The 21,159-nt window shown below is 37.5% G+C and overlaps 2 protein-coding genes across 3 annotated transcripts in view; both read left to right on the top strand.

The window, feature by feature from the left end:
* The window catches only part of LOC110457317, a 36,336-nt gene extending 21,220 nt beyond the window's left edge, over window positions 1–15,116 (top strand). Inside the window, exons 3-4 of the mRNA XM_021508531.1 lie at window positions 12,493–14,208; window positions 14,386–15,116. Of these exons, the coding sequence (XP_021364206.1) occupies window positions 12,493–14,208; window positions 14,386–14,600 (1,931 nt within the window). The 3' untranslated portion in view covers window positions 14,601–15,116. The remainder of the gene's footprint in view (window positions 1–12,492; window positions 14,209–14,385) is intronic.
* On the top strand, window positions 41–7,607 carry LOC110457321. Of its 2 annotated transcripts, XM_021508537.1 has the most exons (10): window positions 41–126; window positions 2,238–2,395; window positions 2,793–2,877; window positions 3,211–3,267; window positions 3,851–4,012; window positions 4,401–4,469; window positions 5,203–5,710; window positions 6,217–6,258; window positions 6,698–6,910; window positions 7,387–7,607. In XM_021508537.1, exons 6-10 carry the CDS (start codon window positions 4,419–4,421, stop codon window positions 7,524–7,526), a joined length of 954 nt encoding a protein of 317 aa, XP_021364212.1. In that variant the 5' UTR covers window positions 41–126; window positions 2,238–2,395; window positions 2,793–2,877; window positions 3,211–3,267; window positions 3,851–4,012; window positions 4,401–4,418; the 3' UTR covers window positions 7,527–7,607. The 2 variants fall into 2 exon arrangements, with proteins under 2 accessions (XP_021364212.1, XP_021364213.1); XM_021508538.1 differs by lacking the exon at window positions 41–126 and having other exon boundaries at window positions 1,590–2,395.
* Window positions 15,117–21,159: the final 6,043 nt, after the last annotated feature.

Raw genomic sequence — 21,159 nt, forward strand, 5'->3', positions numbered from 1 at the left:
ATGTGCCCATGTCAGCAATTCAAGTACCGAGAAAAGAACCGATGGATTACCATTTGGGGGAACGAGTGGAGGCTCGGCTGGCCGGTTTCTCCGGATTGCATAAAGGGAAAATTGCTGCCATAGATGGTAAGCGATTCTTTCAAATTTTCAATTAGCCTAGATAAAATGTTCCAGACTTCCAGTATAATATTTTTTGTCAAGGATTTTAAAGACATACATATCATTTTTATAAATTATGAAACACAATGACCTAGAACACTTACATCAACGATTTAGCGATTTCAAATATGCCCGCTCCGCTACGACGTGAAAACAAGATGGCGGCGATCACGGATAGTGATGCACTGCATTGAAACACAGGGGCACGTTACAAATGTCTGAAATACCCACATATGCTATACTGATATGGGTCACAACATTATGTGTGTTGTGACCCAAATCAGTATAGCATATGTGTGTATTTCAGACATTTGTAACGTGCCCCTGTGATTGAAACTATAAAACTTCACATAAAATCAGGAATATGGTTAAATGACTAATTGATGGCATGTAATTTAAGAATAATGTCTCATTTAACCATCTGTTCTGCTCCCGGACGATGATTCACACAACTTCACAAGTTTTGCTTTAATTAGTATCTCAATCCAGGGCGTTCGGATGTAAACAAACAACAGCTGATCGAACGACACGCTCTCAGGACAAGCACACTCGACATTACACATTCATTACAATACCTTAAATGTATGTGTTAGTTAATTTAAACGGGTGGTTTCCATACAAAAATAGAGAGAAAATGTTTCTTACATAAATGTGCGTCGGTTTTCACACAGCTAACCCTATTGACACTATGAACGGCCGCCATCTTGGACTGAAGCGCGGCTGCTGTCATTGACACAAGGCTCGAAAAAAATACATTTTCGTATGTTTCCCGGGATTGTCAAGTGTGTTATTATATACCAAACAATTCATAAATGTATAAATTTGCAGATGGTATAGTGAGGGCAAATGACTCGGCTGAAATCAAGTAAATAATCGTATTTGATTTTTTTGAAAATTCCCCATTTCTGACTAGGCCTAGTGACTACAAAATTCTGACTATCCTCGTATCACGGTAATATAACCCAACCATGCCTATAATCGTACACTGCTGACTATAACCCAACAATGCTGACTGTTTACTGAAATTCACTTTAGATTACCATGGTTGGGTTATACTCAGCATTGTCGTTTTAAAGTCAGCACGGTCGGATTAAAGTCAGCATTTTTTTTTAAAGTCAGCATGGTCCGATAAAAGTAAGCACGGTCAGATTAAAGTCAGCATAAAGGGCACAGTTTTGTTTTGACATATTAATGGAATTTTTAAAACGTATTTGAACGGCACTGTTCGAGTATGTAACAAACAGGTATTTCAAAACAGAAAAAAAAGTAAATTACAAACACGTCACAGTTTCAATGTTTAATTTGACATATTAATCGAGTATGTACATGTAATTTCAAAACACCAGGCCAAAGTAAATTACAAACACGGCACAGTTTTCTAGTTTTAATTTGACATCTAAATTGAGTGTTTATATAAACACATATTTCAGATCATCAGGCCGAATAAAAGTACAAACACGACACATTTATTTAGATAAATTTTTATTACAAATCGAGTAATAAGCAAACACATTTCAACAGGCAGACGAAGTAAGTTACAAACACGGCTTATTACGTAAGCACAACAGGTAAAGAATGTCCATGTACGGAAGAATTTCAGTAGCCATTTCAGTGTGAAACTGATGTCTAAAGGTTAAGAAATGCCGCGACAAGAGCTGACGCTTGCAGCCTACAGGAGGTGTGAAACCGCCTGCTGCTGTCTAGCACTGGTGTGGAGCTCGCGCGCGGATCAATGAACACAGGTAAAATCTTAATGCTGACTTTAATCCGATTATGCTGACTTTTATCGGACCGTGCTGACTTTTAAATAAAAATGCTGACTTTAATCCGACCGTGCTGACCTTAAAACGACAATGCTGAGTATAACCTAACCATGGTAATTTAAAGTGAACTTAAGTAAAAAGTCAGCATGGTTGGGTTATACTACCGTGATACAAGGATAGTCAGAATTTTGTAGTCACTAGTGCTATAGTTAAACGACGAGGATTCCGAATGAAAAAATCGAATTTAAAAAGCACCTTTTTTATTGGTGCAGATTTAACTAATATTATTTATAAACCCAAACTATCTTTATTTAGCTGATAGAAAGTACTTAAAGGAAAAGTTGTCTGGCCCTAGACCAATTCCCCCCAAAAAGAAGGAATCTAATCTGCAGAAAACAGACGAGGGAGGCAATCCACAACATGTGGAAAAGAAAAGAAAATGCAAAACAACTGGAAATTATTGAAGACACAAGGTAAATAATTATTTTTCAAAGATTCAGTTCAGGAGGATTGTGCAGTGCAGATCTAGAGCTGCCTGTAGTGTGGTGTTTTGATTCAGTTTTCATAACATTGTCCCATATATATATCTGTTCTTTCTCATATTATTTTCCAGTGGGTACCCTCATTTGACTGCTCCTCCTTACCCCTTCATAACAATTTCATGAAACATCCTCAGAATGTGAAAAATATTATGCCATTGTGTACTTCCTATTTTTTTTATCCAATTTATTTTGGGGAATTCTCCCGAAGCAAATCATTAAACGGGGTGCATCTTTGTTGTAGCTTCAATTTTCAATTGCCTTATTTTGTTAAAACATAGATTTTTATTACGTATTCAATTATAATTACTTAACTACTTGTTTATACCAGGTATTCTGATATTGATGACACAGACTCTTAGGCCCAGCAGGAAAATGAAATAGATGAAACATCTGTCAAGAGACCTCAACAGAAGGTATTTGATATAGTTCTGAGCAAGAAAAGATATACAGGACATGTCCTGCTCCTGACCGACCATAATGATTGCAAAGGGGTACTTACTTCCAGTAATAAAATGGAACATATCCAAAAAGAAATGTTAATCCTTATTGACCAATCAATATTCATGAAATGTTGCTGTATTTCCCAGACTAAGAGAAAGTAACACATGTAGTTTATGAAAATCTCTTTACTAATTGAATAGTTTCCTAATCTTTATGACTTGTCCTCATGTTTGACCTTTTCATTCTTAGTGATTTCTATAAATAGTGTAAAAATGAGTTATACATAAATGAATAATTTGTTACAGAAAATTGAAAAGAAAAAAAGGAAACTAGAGAAGGAGGAGACCCAGATTTCAGAAGAGGTATGTATATGCTTTTACCATTATCAGTATGTTTATTATTGCTTTAATATTTAAACAAGACAGAATGTTCAGAGGCAGATTTAGGTGACAGTGTATAAAAAGGACATGTAGGGAACCAACATTCTCAGACTAAAATGGCCACCCTATTGTCCCCCGCCACGAAGTGCCGGAGGGACATGGTAATGGTAGCCGTCCGTCCATCTGAAAGGTCTTGTGGACGCAACTCCTCGGAAACCGCTTGACCGATTGCTTTGATATTTGGTAGGATGTATTTCTATGATATGTAGATGTGCATTCTACACCGCCGTTATGATTCTTTAAATTTTGTAGGAGTTATGGGATTGAGACCATTTTCATCATTTATCCAAACGGCGGGGGACATACAGCTATGTGTAGCAATCTTGTTTCCTTTTATACTCAATTTCCTAAAAACCTGGATCTGCCCCTGGTGTTTTTTTATACATTAATAATATAAATATGCAAAAATAATTTCTCAAAGTTAATATAGAACTGCATGTTGAGAAAATATTCTTGAAATACTGAAAAAAATGTACTAGAAATAATTATAGTAATTTTTTTTTAGGCAAAGCAACTGAAAAAAGAAATAAACAAAAAGAAAGCCGAGAAAATTAAAGAGAGAGAAAAGGTCACTCAGGCTGTGGCAAATGATATACTACCAGTTCAAGAGAACAGCTGCCAAGACTGCAGGGAGATTAAAGAAGACGTAAAAATAATAGAGGAGAATGTGAGTTTACTTAATACTTGAAAACAATTAAATAGTATAAACTGAAGTACATCCTAAAAATGGCACTTCTCGCTTAAACAAGCTTTTTACCTTGACATGCTTGAGAGCTTTTCAAACACGTGTAAGGTAGTAACTACATGTACTTCATATTTCTAAGTTTCACCATACGGACCAAATATACCTCTTGAACATTCATAGCAGATCACAACACAAACTCTTAAAGGAAACAAACCTTTTCTTTGGCCCATATATACACTGCTCTGCAGTGACCTGCCTGTCCATATACATATTTTGCCATATGACCGTCAGTATCAATATTTACATCTAGTATTTTGTACAACTATAGCTATTTTTTGGTATACATGTAAATTGTGGGGGTTTTTTTCAGGTGAAAAACATATTTGACATGCTGCAGCATTTAGTTGACTGCAGACCTTGTTTGAAGAAAAGCTACAAGGTAATTAAAATACAGCAAACACCAAGCACTGCATGAAATAGTTGGGCATGACGATTCATATTGTCAAAAGGGGAGATAATACAAACATAAAATTTATATATTTCTGTATTTTTGAGTAAGCCCAGGATTCCAGCTGTGATGTTTAAAAGAAACATGTGTAAAATTATCTCACTTTGGGGACAATTATTGGGCCTATAAAGTATACTTTAGTTTTTTAAAATCTTGATAAATTGTTTTCAATGGGAGGTAATTCAACACACTTTTCATCAGAAAGCCAATGATTTGTAAATGCGCAACAAAAGGAAATTCTTACAATATAAATCATATAACGCATATTCTAAAACCAAAGTTGTGTAAATCACACGAGTCAAATGAACATGTTGTAGTAGGTCAAGGTTAAAAATTTAAAACTGAACACATAAAGGGACTAGATCAAAAGTTCAAAGTCAGATAAAAAAAAAATAGTTTTCAAAGGCAAATTAACACGCACNCCCCCCCCCCCCCCCCCCCCCTTTTTTTGTTTTGTTTTGTTTATGTTTATGTTAATTAAAAAACAATATCTGGCATGATACATATTTCCATAAGCAGAAAATTGATGCAGGATAACAAAACTTTTGACATTTTTTACCCCCCCCCCCCCCATGATCTTTTGGTGTTGTCATGGTTGTCCCTAACTAAGTGGAATTAATAGACAATAGACAGCCGTATTAACATATTTTTCTTTTGAATACAGAAAATATCGGGGAAGACCAAACAGGATCAAAGTGCAAGTCTGGAATCGGCACTAGTCAGCCCATCATTATATATTGACATGCCCTCTGCACTAAATGCAACACCAGCAACACTGAGAGCCTCCACATCTTCTTGTGCTAGTCCGGTTGTGTTGAGCAACTTGCCGGATGCTCAACTGCTACTCAGCACACCAAGAGCCGCAACGTCCTCTCTGGCCAGTCCAGTTGTTTCAGAAAACTTGCTTGATGCTCAACCGCTACTCATCAGTACCCAAAGAGCTGCCTCTACATCTTCTTGTGCTAATCCAGTTGTGTTTAGCAACAGGCAAGATGCATTACCTCTACTCAGCACACCAAGATCATCAAAGTCTGCTGGTGCCAGTCCTGTGTTGAGCAACAGACCATGCATACCGGATGCGTTACTTGGCACGCCAAGAGCTGCAACATCTCCAAGCTGCCCAAATGTAGCTCTATCTATAGGCCTTCTTAGCCCATCAGGGCTCAAATATGGTAATTTTAAAATCACAATACATTGTATTAAATCTTACTGGTTTGGAAAAGAATTGGAGGATATCAATCCAAATCCTGGATTTTATCAAATTAGCAGTGAAAGAAATTTAAGTGGATACATTGATCATGAGAGATTCTGCACTAATTTTAAAATTTAAAGATCAGAGGAATTTGCCACATATATGTCTTTAAATGTTTGAGAGACTTGATAGTTATCTTCATAAAGTTTATTTGTACATATATATTGTACCTATAATATGAACGTAGGCATACTTAGTCAGAACCATATATGTACTTAATGCTCACTGAATGAAGTAGAGGATGAGATTCATTTTTTGTTCTCCTGTAGCAAACATTCGCAGGACAGAAACAACTTATTTTTGTTTTTAGTATATTATTCTAATTATAAGAACATTGTTGACGAGGTTTATATTAAAAATATATGACATCAGAAATAAAGTGTTTTATGGCTTTTATTATTATATCATTGTTTCTTTCTTTTATAGGAGCAGATAATGACTGCTGTGGTGAGACTGATGGTGATACAGGTGAGCTGTTTACAACTAGCTATAATATGTATCTGATATAAATACAGTTTATTAAAAATCAAATATGTTTTGTAATACAATATAAAAGGTTATTAGGGACCTGCCATGAATATTTCGCTCTATATAAGAAATCAGTCTGTCCGTCTGTAATGTGTCTGTCAGTGTTTTGATTGTCATAATATAACTCATTATTGCTTCGTCCAATTGAAATAAAACTAACCCACAACATTTAGCATCACTGGGAGAAGTTCCCTTTTGATTTTGAAGCATTTTTCTTTTTTTTTTGTTTCACCGTTATTGGACTTATGACTATATGACGTCATTTTTCTAGTTCCACCTATATTAGAAAATATTGTCCCTTGCAGCCTATATCATACTACATTTTACAAAATGTTCTACTATAATATTCAAACTTATATATTATTCTATTTCATTGTAGGTCTTTCCTTTCTTGGCAATGCCAAATATGGTGTTAAAATTTCTAGCTCGGTGTTGGCTAGAATTTGCAAACTGAGCAAAACACCTGAGAAATTGGCATTGAATCTGATACCTGTCATCCTGACAAAAGAGGAGATAGAAAGTGTTACTGTTTATGGCAATAGGCAGTTCTATAAAGAGCCTATGGACAACAGGAAGCGGGAAGCCATAAAAAGTAGGTGAAATTGAACTAAAAGTTACAATGAATAAATCAGATCTAGGTCAGTTAAAAAATGGAGGTGTTTCCAGGAATAAACTAGAATGGGTGGGAATTACACGTTTTTGTTCACTGCAATAACATCTAAAATTTTAATTTGTTGACAACTTTTATTTAAATTTGGGAACAATGAAAATTTGAAACAGGGAAAAAGTAACCCGATTGACAGTACATATTTTGAAACAAGAAATGAAGGTCAATTAAGTTGTCAAGGTTTGAAAAATTTCATAATATTTCTATTTGGTAGATATTGTCCTTAATAGATCTGGAAATGTATTGATTATCACCGTGCCATACCTTTAGAACTGTTCAAGGTTTTGATTTGGTGGTGGTTGTATGGGTTGTATGTGCACTAAATTTGTTTACAGTTGAATTATTTACAATGCAAATAGACATATGCCTAGCATTACTTTTATTATGTGTTATATTTAAAGGTTGTATCTTCGAAGTTTTCCCACGAAATGACATGGAAAAAAAAGAAGGATGGGAGAAGATTGTCACCATCATAAATGACAAGATTCGTGGCTTGAAGAAGGGCAAATACAAGAGTGCCTTCGAACAATTGTTAATTTGAACATGTTTGTTGACCCTGCATCCGTCGTCTGTCCGTCGTCTGTCCGTCGTCCGTCCTTAAACAATTCTTGTTATCGGTATTTCTCAAGAAGTACCAGAGGGATCTTTCTCAAATTGTATATGTAGGTTCCCCTTGGTCCTTAGCTGTGCAGGGCAACTTTTGAGACTGATCGGATAAACAACATGGCCGACAGGCAGCCATCTTGGATTTTGATAGTGAAAGTTTTGTATTGCTATTTCCCGGGAAGTACGGGAGGGATCTTTCTCAAATTTTATATGTAGGTTCGCTGTGCAGGGCAACTTTTGAGACTGATAGGATAAACAACAACAATAAACAACAATAGCGATGCCCAACAAAAATAGTTTGGGCAACTGTTGAAAAATTAATGAATAAAAGGAATTATAGTCCCTTCCACATTAACTGGGGGGCAGTACATTTTTCAGTTGTCACTATCGATTTGATTTGAATCGAACATTAAGTACTGTACTAGTAAATATGTGAAATGACGAACTCACTTTGAAGGTTGGCTTTCATACACATCAGTATTAAGTTTAGATCAAAAGTAACCTCAAGGTGCATTTACTGTTGACATGACTCAATCAAACAAATTAGAGGAAAGAAGAGAAAAGATTGAACTGACAAAGAACTAGTGAAGATGGTACAATGGTGGGCGCCAAGATCCCTCTGGGATCTCTTGTTTAGTTTTATGAGTGACCAGCTGTTCCATTTCTATTTTCATGGACTACTATTGCCATTTGGATCAGCATTTGTATATATATCCTGTTTATAAGATGTCTGGCATCTCATTGCACATCTGTTAATAATCTTGCCCGGTATCTTTTTAAAATTTCACATCTAATTCAAGCAATACATTGTCCATACTTTTGTTATATCTAAAGGATGTTCGTATATATGCATGTAAGTTTGCAATTTCTCATTTTAATTATATGTTACAAATCTATAAATATATAATGGCCCTTTTACATGTATCTACATTGTTGATTACTGCATGTGATCAGATTCAAAGTTAACAACTAGGTTCAACGACTAAATTTTGTGAAAACAAGTCAAGTAGGAATACACCTATTTCCCTTTATATTTCCCTAAAAGTTATGGTTTTCCAAAACCATAAGAATTATAAGTGTAGGGTTTTTTTCCCGTCCCTAGGCAAAGTTGTACTCTTGTCTGTAGGTCTGTACGGTTAACAGAAGTTTTCCTTAACCGGATGTTTTTAAACCTTATACAAAATGCTTATTTCTTAACACAAATCAAGTTGGAATTTGGATGGTGTCACTTCCACCATTCTCCAGTTATGTCCCTTTATTAATGGAAAAAATGTCAATTTTTGTTGTTTCCTCTCTCTTGATGACATTGTTTACTTTGACCAAATATTAATGAAACTTTTACACAATGCTCATAATACCACCAAACACATATGAAGTTCTAATTTGTGTGGCGTCATTTTCACAATTCTAAAGTTATGCATGTCACTTTTATAAAATTGAAAAAAAATCCAAATTTGCCAATCCCATGGACACATAATTCTTTATTTTTTATGTTTTTGTATAAGACCCCCATAATTTTCTCTATTTTGGTCCATAAAAGAGATATGAGATCTAGATGGGACCTTACAATCATGAAAATATTTCCTATCAGCCATATACAATACAGATAAATTTCAAGGGTTTGGGAAACCTGTATTCTAGCAACTCGGGGAATAATGTTTTTTTTAACCGATTATTTTTTGTTTTATACGGAATGCAAATTTGCGTAAAGTCCACAACTGGCTTTTTGTTCACGATAATCACAGTTGTATTCGTGTTATTTTGTGTTTTATTTTTTGTCAGTTGTTGGCATAACTCAGATTATGGAAGGACATGACGGATCCTTTTAGGACAGAGTAAGACAGTGGTCCAACTGTCGCCACGCAGAAATCGGGCTTGCAGGGAAGTAATAGTTATTCCCGCTTTTGGATACAGGTTTCCAGGGACTATCCCCGGTTTTTCCTGGGCGTGCAGGTTGATTTCGATGTCCGGGGGTTTATATCAGGTTTTTTCGCAGTCATGCAGACTTGGAGATGTACATTTTTTGACGTACACATTGAGCATTATTTAGCCCGCATTATCATGGGTATATTTTAGTCGACAATCTCATCTTTTTGAAACGTTGTTGAAATGTATATATGTAGTGGTATATAACGTATATTGATTAAACACCCTACCCTACGTCCATTCGGCGAGCTAGTGGCAAATAGTACATTTGTGTTGGTGTGAATTTTTTAAGTAGCCGAGGGGAGCGAGTCCTGTTAATTCAGAATCTATTGAATGTCCATTATTGTTGTTTTTGTCATAATTAAGCGATTCCAATTTGAATTCCAGTGACCACAGGCATTTCACTGGATTCCACTGGGAAATAAGACCATTATTCCACTGGATTCAAGTGGAAATACCACTGGATTCCACTGGGCAATTTGGCCAGGATTCCACTGGAATTTCCAATGGAATTGATCTGGATTCCAGTGGAAATACCAGCGGAAATTCCACTGGGCAATTTGGCCGGAATTCCATAGAAATTCAGTGGAATTTCCATCGGAATTCCACTGGAATTTCCAATGGTATTCCACTGGAATGTCAGTGGAATTCCGGCCAAATTGCCCAGTGGAATTCAGTGGTATTTCCTCTGGTATTCCAATGGCCATTGTTTATTTTCAATGGAGGCGCGCAATTATATCGATAATGGAATTTGTAATAAATAATCGGAATTGGAAATCAAAGGGCAGACTGATCAATTTTCGATTAGAATCGATCATCAGCCTATCCCTGAATTGGAATGCATTTAATAGTACTTAGATGTTGATATGTACTGCATATGCACTGAATCGCAACCGATACTTTTAGTTTAGATTGTCAAATTTACAGATGTGAAAAACATGCTAAATTGAAATATTGATTGGTTCTTTGAATACTACACGAATTAATATCCCCTTAAATATATTTATCCAAACGTTCATTTAAAAGATTAAAATAAACAATATGTTTAACGTGTGTTTTAAAGATTTCAACTGTCTGTACACCATCACTCATGATTTACCAGTGATCAAGACCTTGTATTATATATATCCTCCCAATTATCATTTGTATTGACAGTGATGTGTTCAGCTGATCTATCTATCATTTCGCATTGACGTAAGTGTTGAGAGCTCAATTTCGGGAAAGCTACAATTGTTTTGTCGTTTTTACAGGAATACCTCCAGTTCCCCCCCTCCTCCTTTGCTAAGTGGTCCTGTACACATGTGTCCGTGCTGTTATAGCTATTATATATCTACTCTGATCAGACACTGATTGTCCATGCCATTTAAAGGAAATGATGCTAGAAGATAACAGTTTAACAGGAAGTATTTACTTCAGTACACGCTGGATACTCGTAACTGATGTACATCAGGTTATGCTGCTGGGCACTATTGTGGTGGCCATGGTATAACAATCGTATTGAATGGGAATGTTATAACAACAATATTGTGAATAAAGCTAAGATTGTTCTATGTTATAGAACTTTCTATTGTTCCCTATATCGGAGAAAATCCTAAAATTCTGGAGTATTACGTGGGCTATTTTCAGCAGTTTTTAGTTAATATCAAAAGTAAGAGGGGCCCTCCTATGTAAAAGTAAAAGAAAATTGAAACATGGAATGTCAATTTCAGTTTTGAGGGGTCAATGGCCACATGGCCCCCTCCAGGATTATGCCTGCTATATTCAAAATTTCTTCATATTTTATTTTAGCAAGGGACAATACCTCTGTGCTTGAGATATAGATCACCCTTAAAATGTTGGAATTCTGATAGATGCATGTTCTTAGAATTCTGAAATTTGAAAGTTGACAAAAACTCAATGACAAAGGAAATATATGCTTTCGAAAGCTCGCAAAATAAGTTTTTAATTCCTGTTTGTGTTCTAAACAAACTAAGCCTTTATTATTAATACCAAACTGATGAGTCGTATCCCTGATATTACATGTAAACTATTTGAGCACATTCGATTCAGACGGGTCAGTCAGCTTATGGTAAACATTGAATGTTTTATACTATGAAGTATCATAATCAAGGAACCAATATTTACGTAGGAGTTATCTATATGTATGCAATCTAGTTAAAATTAGACTTGTTATTCTGCTCTTCTACGAAACACTCCAATACATGAATTGTACATCGTATAAAGTGTATCGTAGAGGAGCAGGATTATTTGAGTGTATCGATCGTAGAGGAGCAGAGTTACAAGTCTAATTTCAATCAGATTGTATCTATATGTACTATATATTTGTAGCAGAAAATGAAATAAAGACCCAGCCTTGTTACTGATAGAGCTGTAGGTAATTGATCTGGTTATAATGTCTATCTGCGATAGCTATTTATAGGCTAATGCTGGATGTATTCAATCATATACTATAAAAAAATCTTATATTACAGATTTATCATGATACTATATCACCTGAATGACCCTGATATATATAGTTTTACATGTACAGTGTATAACACAACTCATTAATAGAAATGATGATCTTTGTATTTATTAAGTAACTAGTATAGTTGGGTAAAAACAAAAAAAACATGATAATGTTGCTTTAAAATTACAAAACATTGGGGTAAACCAGTATAGATTATTTTCGAAACACTCAGCCAGGGCAAACCCATAATAAATATTAGGTCTCAGAAAAATACCCAAATAATATTTCATTTTCAAGGGCACGCAGGTCAAAATTTTGTGGTTACAAACTTGTCCAAGCCTGAGAAACGGTTGTCACCTAAATCAGGAAGAGGATTTCAAAATGTATACCCCTCGGGGGTATTAACCTACCAACCAATATAGTTTTATAAGTACCATCCATGTAATTATATAAGACAAATGCCAATATATGAAATCACACTTTACAAATATACCCATGATTAGTAAACCTGTTTTTGGTCTTTCAGACATTTTGAGTGGGGGTTCACCCCTGGAGAATGACACTGGTGTGCACCTGAGGAGGAATTCACCAGACAAGATTAAGACAAATTGGAAATCAAGCAATCCTGCTACACTGAGTCCTCCCGTCCTTCCTAAAGGATCATTCCAACCCATCACCTCAAGTCCGGGGCAAGAACACCCGCCACTGTTACAGCCCCAGGTGACCAAGCCCAGTCTGGGGCAAGAACACCTGTCACTGTTACAGCCCCAGGTGACCAAGCCAAGTGCATTCGCAAACTACACATCTACAAAATCACCAGGAAGTTCTCCTACTCCATCAAAACGCCTCAAGCTAGGCAGACACAGTAGTACTGGTGGGGTCAGTGACAAGATTACGAAAAACAATTTCCAAATTGTGAACATGAAGTTAGGTAAATCTTTATCCTTTGAAGCTAATATTCCTAAACGTCGAGTTATAAGAAGACCAAGTGAAGTTGTGTTGGAAGGCTGGAACTCAAAATGTACAGATGTGCGGAACTTTTTCAAACCCATCCCATCGTCATCTTCTACAAGTGAAATGCCAACAAGGACACTAAAAGACTGGCAAAACTTAAAACCATTCAATGTTGAGTTCCCAGTCAACGAGGGTCTGGAGGATTCTCTCTCTTTGAAATTATCTAAGATGCATATAGATACTATAGGAGTGTGCTTTGAGGAAGAGGGACCATATTGCCTTCGCCACGCTATAAAATTTACACACGACTTTTCTCTCAAATATGCCCCAACGGGTGACATTATAAAACAAATGTTGTACAAGGGGATAATAGAGAACAATCAGGTGGATTTAATATATAGTTCATATCGAACCCTGAAGCTGATTCAGCAAAAATATCCAGGGATAATCCAGATCGACTGGGATACAATCAAGCTTGTGATGGATACCGTCAACTTAGGGCTCAGTTTCATACAGCAGGATGTAGTTGTCCTTCTCCGAGCCAGTCTGTTCCTCCAGCTTACAGTAACGTGCTATGAAGATGAGCTTTATAATCGTGATGTGGTCGACCCAAAGGGTTTGCGTCAGTCCATGGCGTACAGGAGTCTTACTTCAGACAGTTTGTCATACACGGGGGGCGTCAAACAACTCACCAACTGGATTGTCTGTTGTCTCACCTATGGAGAGTTTCAAGAAGTACAGGAGATTTCATCACCCTTTTTTCGTGAAAGAAACCCCGATAAACACCAACCTAACCCAAATCCTGAAGAAAACGTAATTCTACGACAAGAACTTCGTAAGTTACTACCACTGTTGCAGCGACTTCTTAAGATCGCCATCGAGATAAACCTGAGTAGTTCTGACTGTGCCAGGACTTGCGCCACTGAGCTAATGAAGAGCTTTGTTTACCTTAGTCTCAGTTACAAGAAGTTGCTGCTACAGACGATGCAGTCGAATCTGCTCCAGTTCAAACTGGTGTCACTGATGCTGGAAAATTACTGTGATTGTGATGCTTTCTCTTACTACGAGTTCCCGTCCAGTGTCAGGGACGTGGTGGAGAGCTTGTTCCAGGCCCAGCCCCCACGAATGATGAACACACCTCCCACGACCCCCCAGTCTGAGGAGGAAGCAGGGGATGGAGACGGGGAGCATGGGGGCAGATATGTACCAAAGGTTTCCTCCGTAGCAGTGGAAGAGCTTGCCATGCTACAGTATTATGCCTTGCAAAGTTATTTGCAGTGTTCTAAAGGTAATTGCGCAGCTGTGTTTCATAATCTGATATGCATTATATGCAATTATATGCATGTACATGTACATTTGTATACCATATTTGGTATAATGAAAGCACCTGTTGTACAAAGCACCTCCATCCAATTATCATCTGTTGTATGATTTTAGCTATGTTTTTATTTTATCCATTATTCAGCTAAGAGCCACATTCCACTGAGGGTCAGAGTGAAGTCAGCCGAGAAAGAGTTTGGCAGTCTGTCTGCTGAGAACCTGAAGGAGTTGGAGAAGTTGCCTGGTCACGTAGAGGAGCTACGGGGTCACTACCTACAGCTTGCCATCGACCTCACCCAGGACACAGAGAAATATCTGATGATGATGCTCTGTTTGAAGGATGTGACAGTCAAATGTTGAATAGTGTCGTAAGTCATTAACTTTACCAAGGGCACTGTGGAGAAATACAACACAATTCTTTGTCAAAATAATGCGAAAGTCAAACACTAGAGCGTTGTTGGCGTAACAGTCAAAGTAGCTTCATGTAACACCACTGTAGCAACTTACTGAATACCCAGACATTTTCACTACAGCTTAACATTCGTCTTTTTCGCTCTCCCCAATGAGAGCAAATATCATGACAGCGAATTTAAGTACACAACATGCAAAATATAGTAATTACATATATATATGAAGGGCAAGATTAACACTGTGTGAATATTGACTGGGCAAAAGTTTCCCAGTATAGTGAGTATAGAGTATATACCACCACTACCACTAGTACTGGTAAATGTATACTACACTACCACTAGTACTGGTACATGTATACCACCACTACCACAAGTACTGGTACATGGATACTACACTACCACTAGTACTGGTACATGTATACCACCACTACCACTAGTACCGGTACATGTATACCACCACTACCACTAGTACTGGTACATGTATACCACCACTACCACTAGTACTGGTACATGTATACCACCACTACCACTAGTACTGGTACATGTATACCACCACTACCACTAGTACTGGTACATGTATACCACCACTACCACTAGTACTGGTACATGTATACCACCACTACCACTAGTACTGGTACATGTATACCACCACTACCACTAGTACTGGTACATGTATACCACCACTACCACTAGTACTGGTACATGTATACCACCACTACCACTAGTACTGGTACATGTATACCACCACTACCACTAGTACTGGTACATGTATACCACCACTACCACTAGTACTGGTACATGTATACCACCACTACCACTAGTACTGGTACATGTATACCACCACTACCACTAGTACTGGTACATGTATACCACCACTACCACTAGTACTGGTACATGTATACCACCACTACCACTAGTACTGGTACATGTATACCACCACTACCACTAGTACTGGTACATGTATACCACCACTACCACTAGTACTGGTACATGTATACCACCACTACCACTAGTACTGGTACATGTATACCACCACTACCACTAGTACTGGTACATGTATACCACCACTACCACTAGTACTGGTACATGTATACCACCACTACCACTAGTACTGGTACATGTATACCACCACTACCACTAGTACTGGTACATGTATACCACCACTACCACTAGTACTGGTACATGTATACCACCACTACCACTAGTACTGGTACATGTATACCACCACTACCACTAGTACTGGTACATGTATACCACCACTACCACTAGTACTGGTACATGTATACCACCACTACCACTAGTACTGGTACATGTATACCACCACTACCACTAGTACTGGTACATGTATACCACCACTACCACTAGTACTGGTACATGTATACCAACACTACCACTAGTACTGGTACATGTATACCACCACTACCACTAGTACTGGTACATGTATACCACCACTACCACTAGTACTGGTACATGTATACCACCACTACCACTAGTACTGGTACATGTATACCACCACTACCACTAGTACTGGTACATGTATACCACCACTACCACTAGTACTGGTACATGTATACCACCACTACCACTAGTACTGGTACATGTATACCACCACTACCACTAGTACTGGTACATGTATACCACCACTACCACTAGTACTGGTACATGTATACCACCACTACCACTAGTACTGGTACATGTATACCACCACTACCACTAGTACTGGTACATGTATACCACCACTACCACTAGTACTGGTACATGTATACCACCACTACCACTAGTACTGGTACATGTATACCACCACTACCACTAGTACTGGTACATGTATACCACCACTACCACTAGTACTGGTACATGTATACCACCACTACCACTAGTACTGGTACATGTATACCACCACTACCACTAGTACTGGTACATGTATACCACCACTACCACTAGTACTGGTACATGTATACCACCACTACCACTAGTACTGGTACATGTATACCACCACTACCACTAGTACTGGTACATGTATACCACCACTAACACTAGTACTGGTACATGTATAACACCACTACCACTAGTACTGGTACATGTATAACACCACTACCACTAGTACTGGTACATGTATACCACCACTAACACTAGTACTGGTACATGTATACTACACTACCACTAGTACTGGTACATGTATACTACACTACCACTATTACTGGTACATGTATAACACCACTACCACTAGTACTGGTACATGTATACCACCTCTACCACTAGTACTGGTACATGTATACCATCACTAACACTAGTACTGGTACATGTATACTACACTACCACTAGTACTGGTACATGTATACTACACTACCACTATTACTGGTACATGTATAACACCACTACCACTAGTACTGGTACATGTATACCACCTCTACCACTAGTACTGGTACATGTATACCATCACTACCACTAGTACTGGTACATGTATACTACACTACCACTAGTACTGGTACATGTATACCACCACTACCACTAGTACTGGTACATGTATACCACCAATACAGGTTGATAATTACTGGTTAAGATGTAATACAGGTAGATAATTACAGGTTTAGATGTAATACAGGTTGATAATTACTGGTTTAGATGTAATACAGGTAGATAATTACTGGTTTAGATGTAATACAGGTTGGTAATTACTGGTTTAGATGTAATACAGGTTGATAATTACAGGTTTCGATGTAATACAGGTTGATAATTACTGGTTTAGATGTAATACAGTTTGATAATTACTGGTTTAGATGTAATATAGGTATGTACACATATTAACTGTGACTGTGGACTTTGGGTCACATACTGATCAATATATGGATTTAATTAACTATATTAATTATGTATACTAGTACAGCTAATGTACAGCTACAGCTACACTGACAGATTGACATGTACCTGTACATAGTGGAGTTCTGTGGGTAAAGCTGATCAGGGGAGGCCCGCAGGGTTTATGTATGCAGTGATCTATCTACAATTTATTTCCATGGGTCCTTTTCAACTGTATTGCTAAAACAATGGGTCCCACAATGTTCAATTTCAGTATTTCCAGAAATTCTAGGATTCCAATAAAAGTTCTATGAGTATAGTACTCGGGACTCGTATGTAGATTTATCACTGTATGGTTCTCCATTCCATGAGGCAGAAATTCTCTGACACTCTGTCTCATTTATTTTTATAGAATGATGAGAAACCATGTTGACACTAGATGATGCTGCAGTGTTAACTACAGTCACTAAATTTTACACAAACTTACATAATTTCCTGTAATATAAGTTATGGTTTTTATTAATTCAGGGTTTTTTTGTGTGTAAAAGTGAAAAAAATCACATTTCACTCTTCAAACCTTTCACAGTGTGGAAATGTCATTTTAGCAGTGTTAGTGCAGTGTACATTTCAAAGTGTGTCAGTGTGTTCACACTGGCTAAATAGTTGTGTTGATTTATCAAACCTGAAATCAGTATTAATATCTACAGTGTGAAGCCTACTGCTTCAATGATAAATGTATAGTGTTGTTGTCATATTGAAGACAGTGATGTGTGGTGTGCCAGTGTGCCGGTGTGCCAGTGTTGACTTTGTAATGTGTGGGTTGGTGAGGTTGTAATGTACTATTGTTGTCATGGTAACGAGACTAATTTGTGGCATACTGGTGTTGCCATGGTAGGGATTACTGAGGTAGACGTACAATGTAGATTGTGATTACACATTCTCTTTCCCTGGACAGGTGTATCCACACTTTAACTGGTGTGAGATATATATCCTTGTCTCACCCTCGGGTTGAGACGGGGGGATTCCCCTATTCATAACAATGGTATGACGTCACTTCAACAATACGATGATGTCACATCAACAATCCATCAACGTCACGTCAACCCTGAACTAAGCCTGTAACGTTATCATTACATTGTGTCTATGATACATATTGGTGAAAAGGGTAAGAGAAAAAGAATCATTCACCCCCTTGACGGTGAGATGGGGGAATCTCAATCCTCGGGGGAAGATTCTTGAGTTGCCAAACACTGGGCAAAGCCTCTTGTTTGGTAACTTAAGAAACCTCCCCCCCCCCGGGGGTTGAGATTCCCCTATCTCACCCTCAAGGTAGTGAGAGATTCTATTAGTCTGTACCGTGTAAAGGTTTAGCATCTCACCAGGAAGGTTTTTACAGAGATCCTTACACAATCTCACCAGGACAGTTGTTACAGAGATCCTTACACACATCTTTATCCTACTTTTGAATCAAAGGGCAGTCGCCATAATCCCATTCCATCTTGAAATTTTGTGAAGTCAAATGTACAGTAGTGTTTTTAACATTTTAATACATTAGTAGATATATTTTCTGATAAATTTATCATCTTGTTTAATTCATTACATTGAACATTGTATATAAAGACATCTTACCACTTCTAACAATTGAAATCCTCATCACAAACACAGTCAGGTGTTGTGTGGTGTACACTGGTATAGTCACACATTGTACAATCATTACCTAACCCTGTTAGCTGTGATTTTACCCTGCAGGTCACATAACATTAGTCCCACGTTGTGTGGTGTACACTGGTATAGTCACTTATTGTAAAATCATTACCTAACCCTGTTAGCTGTGACATTACCCTGCAGGTCACATAACATTAGTCCCACGTTGTGTGGTGTACACTTGTATAGTCACACATTGTACAATCATTAACTAACCCTGATAGCTGTGACTTTACCCTGCAGGTCACATAACATTAGTCCCACGTTGTGTGGTGTACACTGGTATAGTCACTTATTGTAAAATCATTACCTAACCCTGTTAGCTGTGACATTACCCTGCAGGTCACATAACATTAGTCCCACATTGCAGGTTTTCTATTTACCTGTTTTTACCCTTTACATTCACAACTATTGTATACATCATGTTGGACTAACAAGGTTTTAACAATGGGGGTTCGGGGAGGGGATAAATATAAAATTTCATAACAGAATAATTTGAGGTTCTTATATACCGCTTTATCACAACCTAGTTAGCAGGTCGTCTCAAAGCGGTTCACAAATTATTATCCATGGTTATAGGGCCTTTGCAACCAGCCAATATCTTTCTCAACTCCCTTTGGAGCATACCGTCGGACCTGCCATTTCGGCGCTAACAGCTAGCATTCTGCAATTCTAGCACTGCTCAACCACGTACTTATTTACAGCTGAGTAGACTGGAGCAAGCGGAGTAAAGCATCTTGCTCAAAGATACAACAACCTGCAACCCTTCGGTCACAAACCCGGCGTCCTACCACAAGACTACTCCAAACACTCCAGAAGTGCTGGAGTTCCCCATACTAAGCTCATATGTTCCTTATAAGCTATTTACAATCAAGTCCTGTACCCAGCAGCTGTTAATCACCTGTTCCGAGGGGTACGGGATAGGAAAAGGAAGTTTTGTACCTGATTACTTCTAATATTGTCACACAGTGTTCATGTGTGATTGGATTCAAATTATGTTGCTGTTTTGTGTTTTTTATTAGTGCTTTTTTATATATTGTTATGTCTTATACTTGTGTATAGTCAGACCAGAACTACCTTCATTATGACCTTCATGCTTAACATGTAATATTCGTATTGGCTGATGGGATTTTTGAGTCACCAGGGACAGAGCCTCTGTTGACGGAATACGACTGCCTTTTGTTGTTGTGCTTCGTCTATCCTGAACCAATTCAAAATTTTGAATTTTTCTCCAAAACCACCAAACTAATTTCAGTAAAATTTTGCAGGAAGGTTCCATATTGAAAGGCAAAATAAAATTGTGAAAGATATAGATCTAGCCCCCAAGGGGCCTGAAAGCTGACAGTAACAATTTTATTATAACTTCTGTGGCTGTTAAGGCCCATGGGTCCTTGTTTCCTGGTATTTCACCTTTTCATTCGTTGAGGTGTTGAGTACATATACAGTATACAATAGGAGACAGCAGATCTATCCGACTCCCTCTAGAATATTGATTCCTCAGTAACTCATATGGTAATGTGTATGGGAGGTGATTGTGACAGGTAATTGTGGTCTGACTATTACCTTGGTATGTAGTGTATACGTATCAGTTTCAAAAGTTGAGTGCTAAGAATGTCTCGCCTTTACAAGTAAAAGGTCGAAATAGACATTTTTGATGGCCTACACAGGCATTGTGTTCAATGTAAATATAGTTTTGGAGATTTAGAAAGTACATTCTGTTGGTAACATTTATGTATTAAAAATGATTGAAGGTACATAAATGTGTGACATAGAGGAGGATGTCACCATGCTGTAATTTTGATTATCCCTTATTTTCTCTTAGAATGCTAAAGGGAATAGACATTTAGGCATGGCCATCTGTGTAGTACTGAAAGTTCTTGGAACAAGGTCGTGTTAGTGTGTTTAACTTTTACTGAACACAAGGGATAGTCAGTAATCTAAACTGAATTTTCAGAAGTGGAAATAATGCATGAATTTCAAATGACCTCTTAGACAATACTGTATAATAA

Source organism: Mizuhopecten yessoensis, unplaced genomic scaffold (genome assembly GCF_002113885.1).
Source record: "Mizuhopecten yessoensis strain PY_sf001 unplaced genomic scaffold, ASM211388v2 scaffold9101, whole genome shotgun sequence".
In the NCBI taxonomy this organism is placed as follows: domain Eukaryota; kingdom Metazoa; phylum Mollusca; class Bivalvia; order Pectinida; family Pectinidae; genus Mizuhopecten; species Mizuhopecten yessoensis.

What these genes read in the sequence shown, in the direction of transcription:
- LOC110457321 (XM_021508537.1), top strand. Translation starts at nt 4,419, where the DNA reads ATGCTGCAGCATTTAGTTGACTGCAGACCTTGTTTGAAGAAAAGCTAC. An exon ending in CCCATCAGGGCTCAAATATG is followed by an intron (nt 5,711 to 6,216) that starts GTAATTTTAAAA and finishes TTTCTTTTATAG; the next exon opens with GAGCAGATAATGACTGCTGT. An exon ending in TGAGACTGATGGTGATACAG is followed by an intron (nt 6,259 to 6,697) that starts GTGAGCTGTTTA and finishes ATTTCATTGTAG; the next exon opens with GTCTTTCCTTTCTTGGCAAT.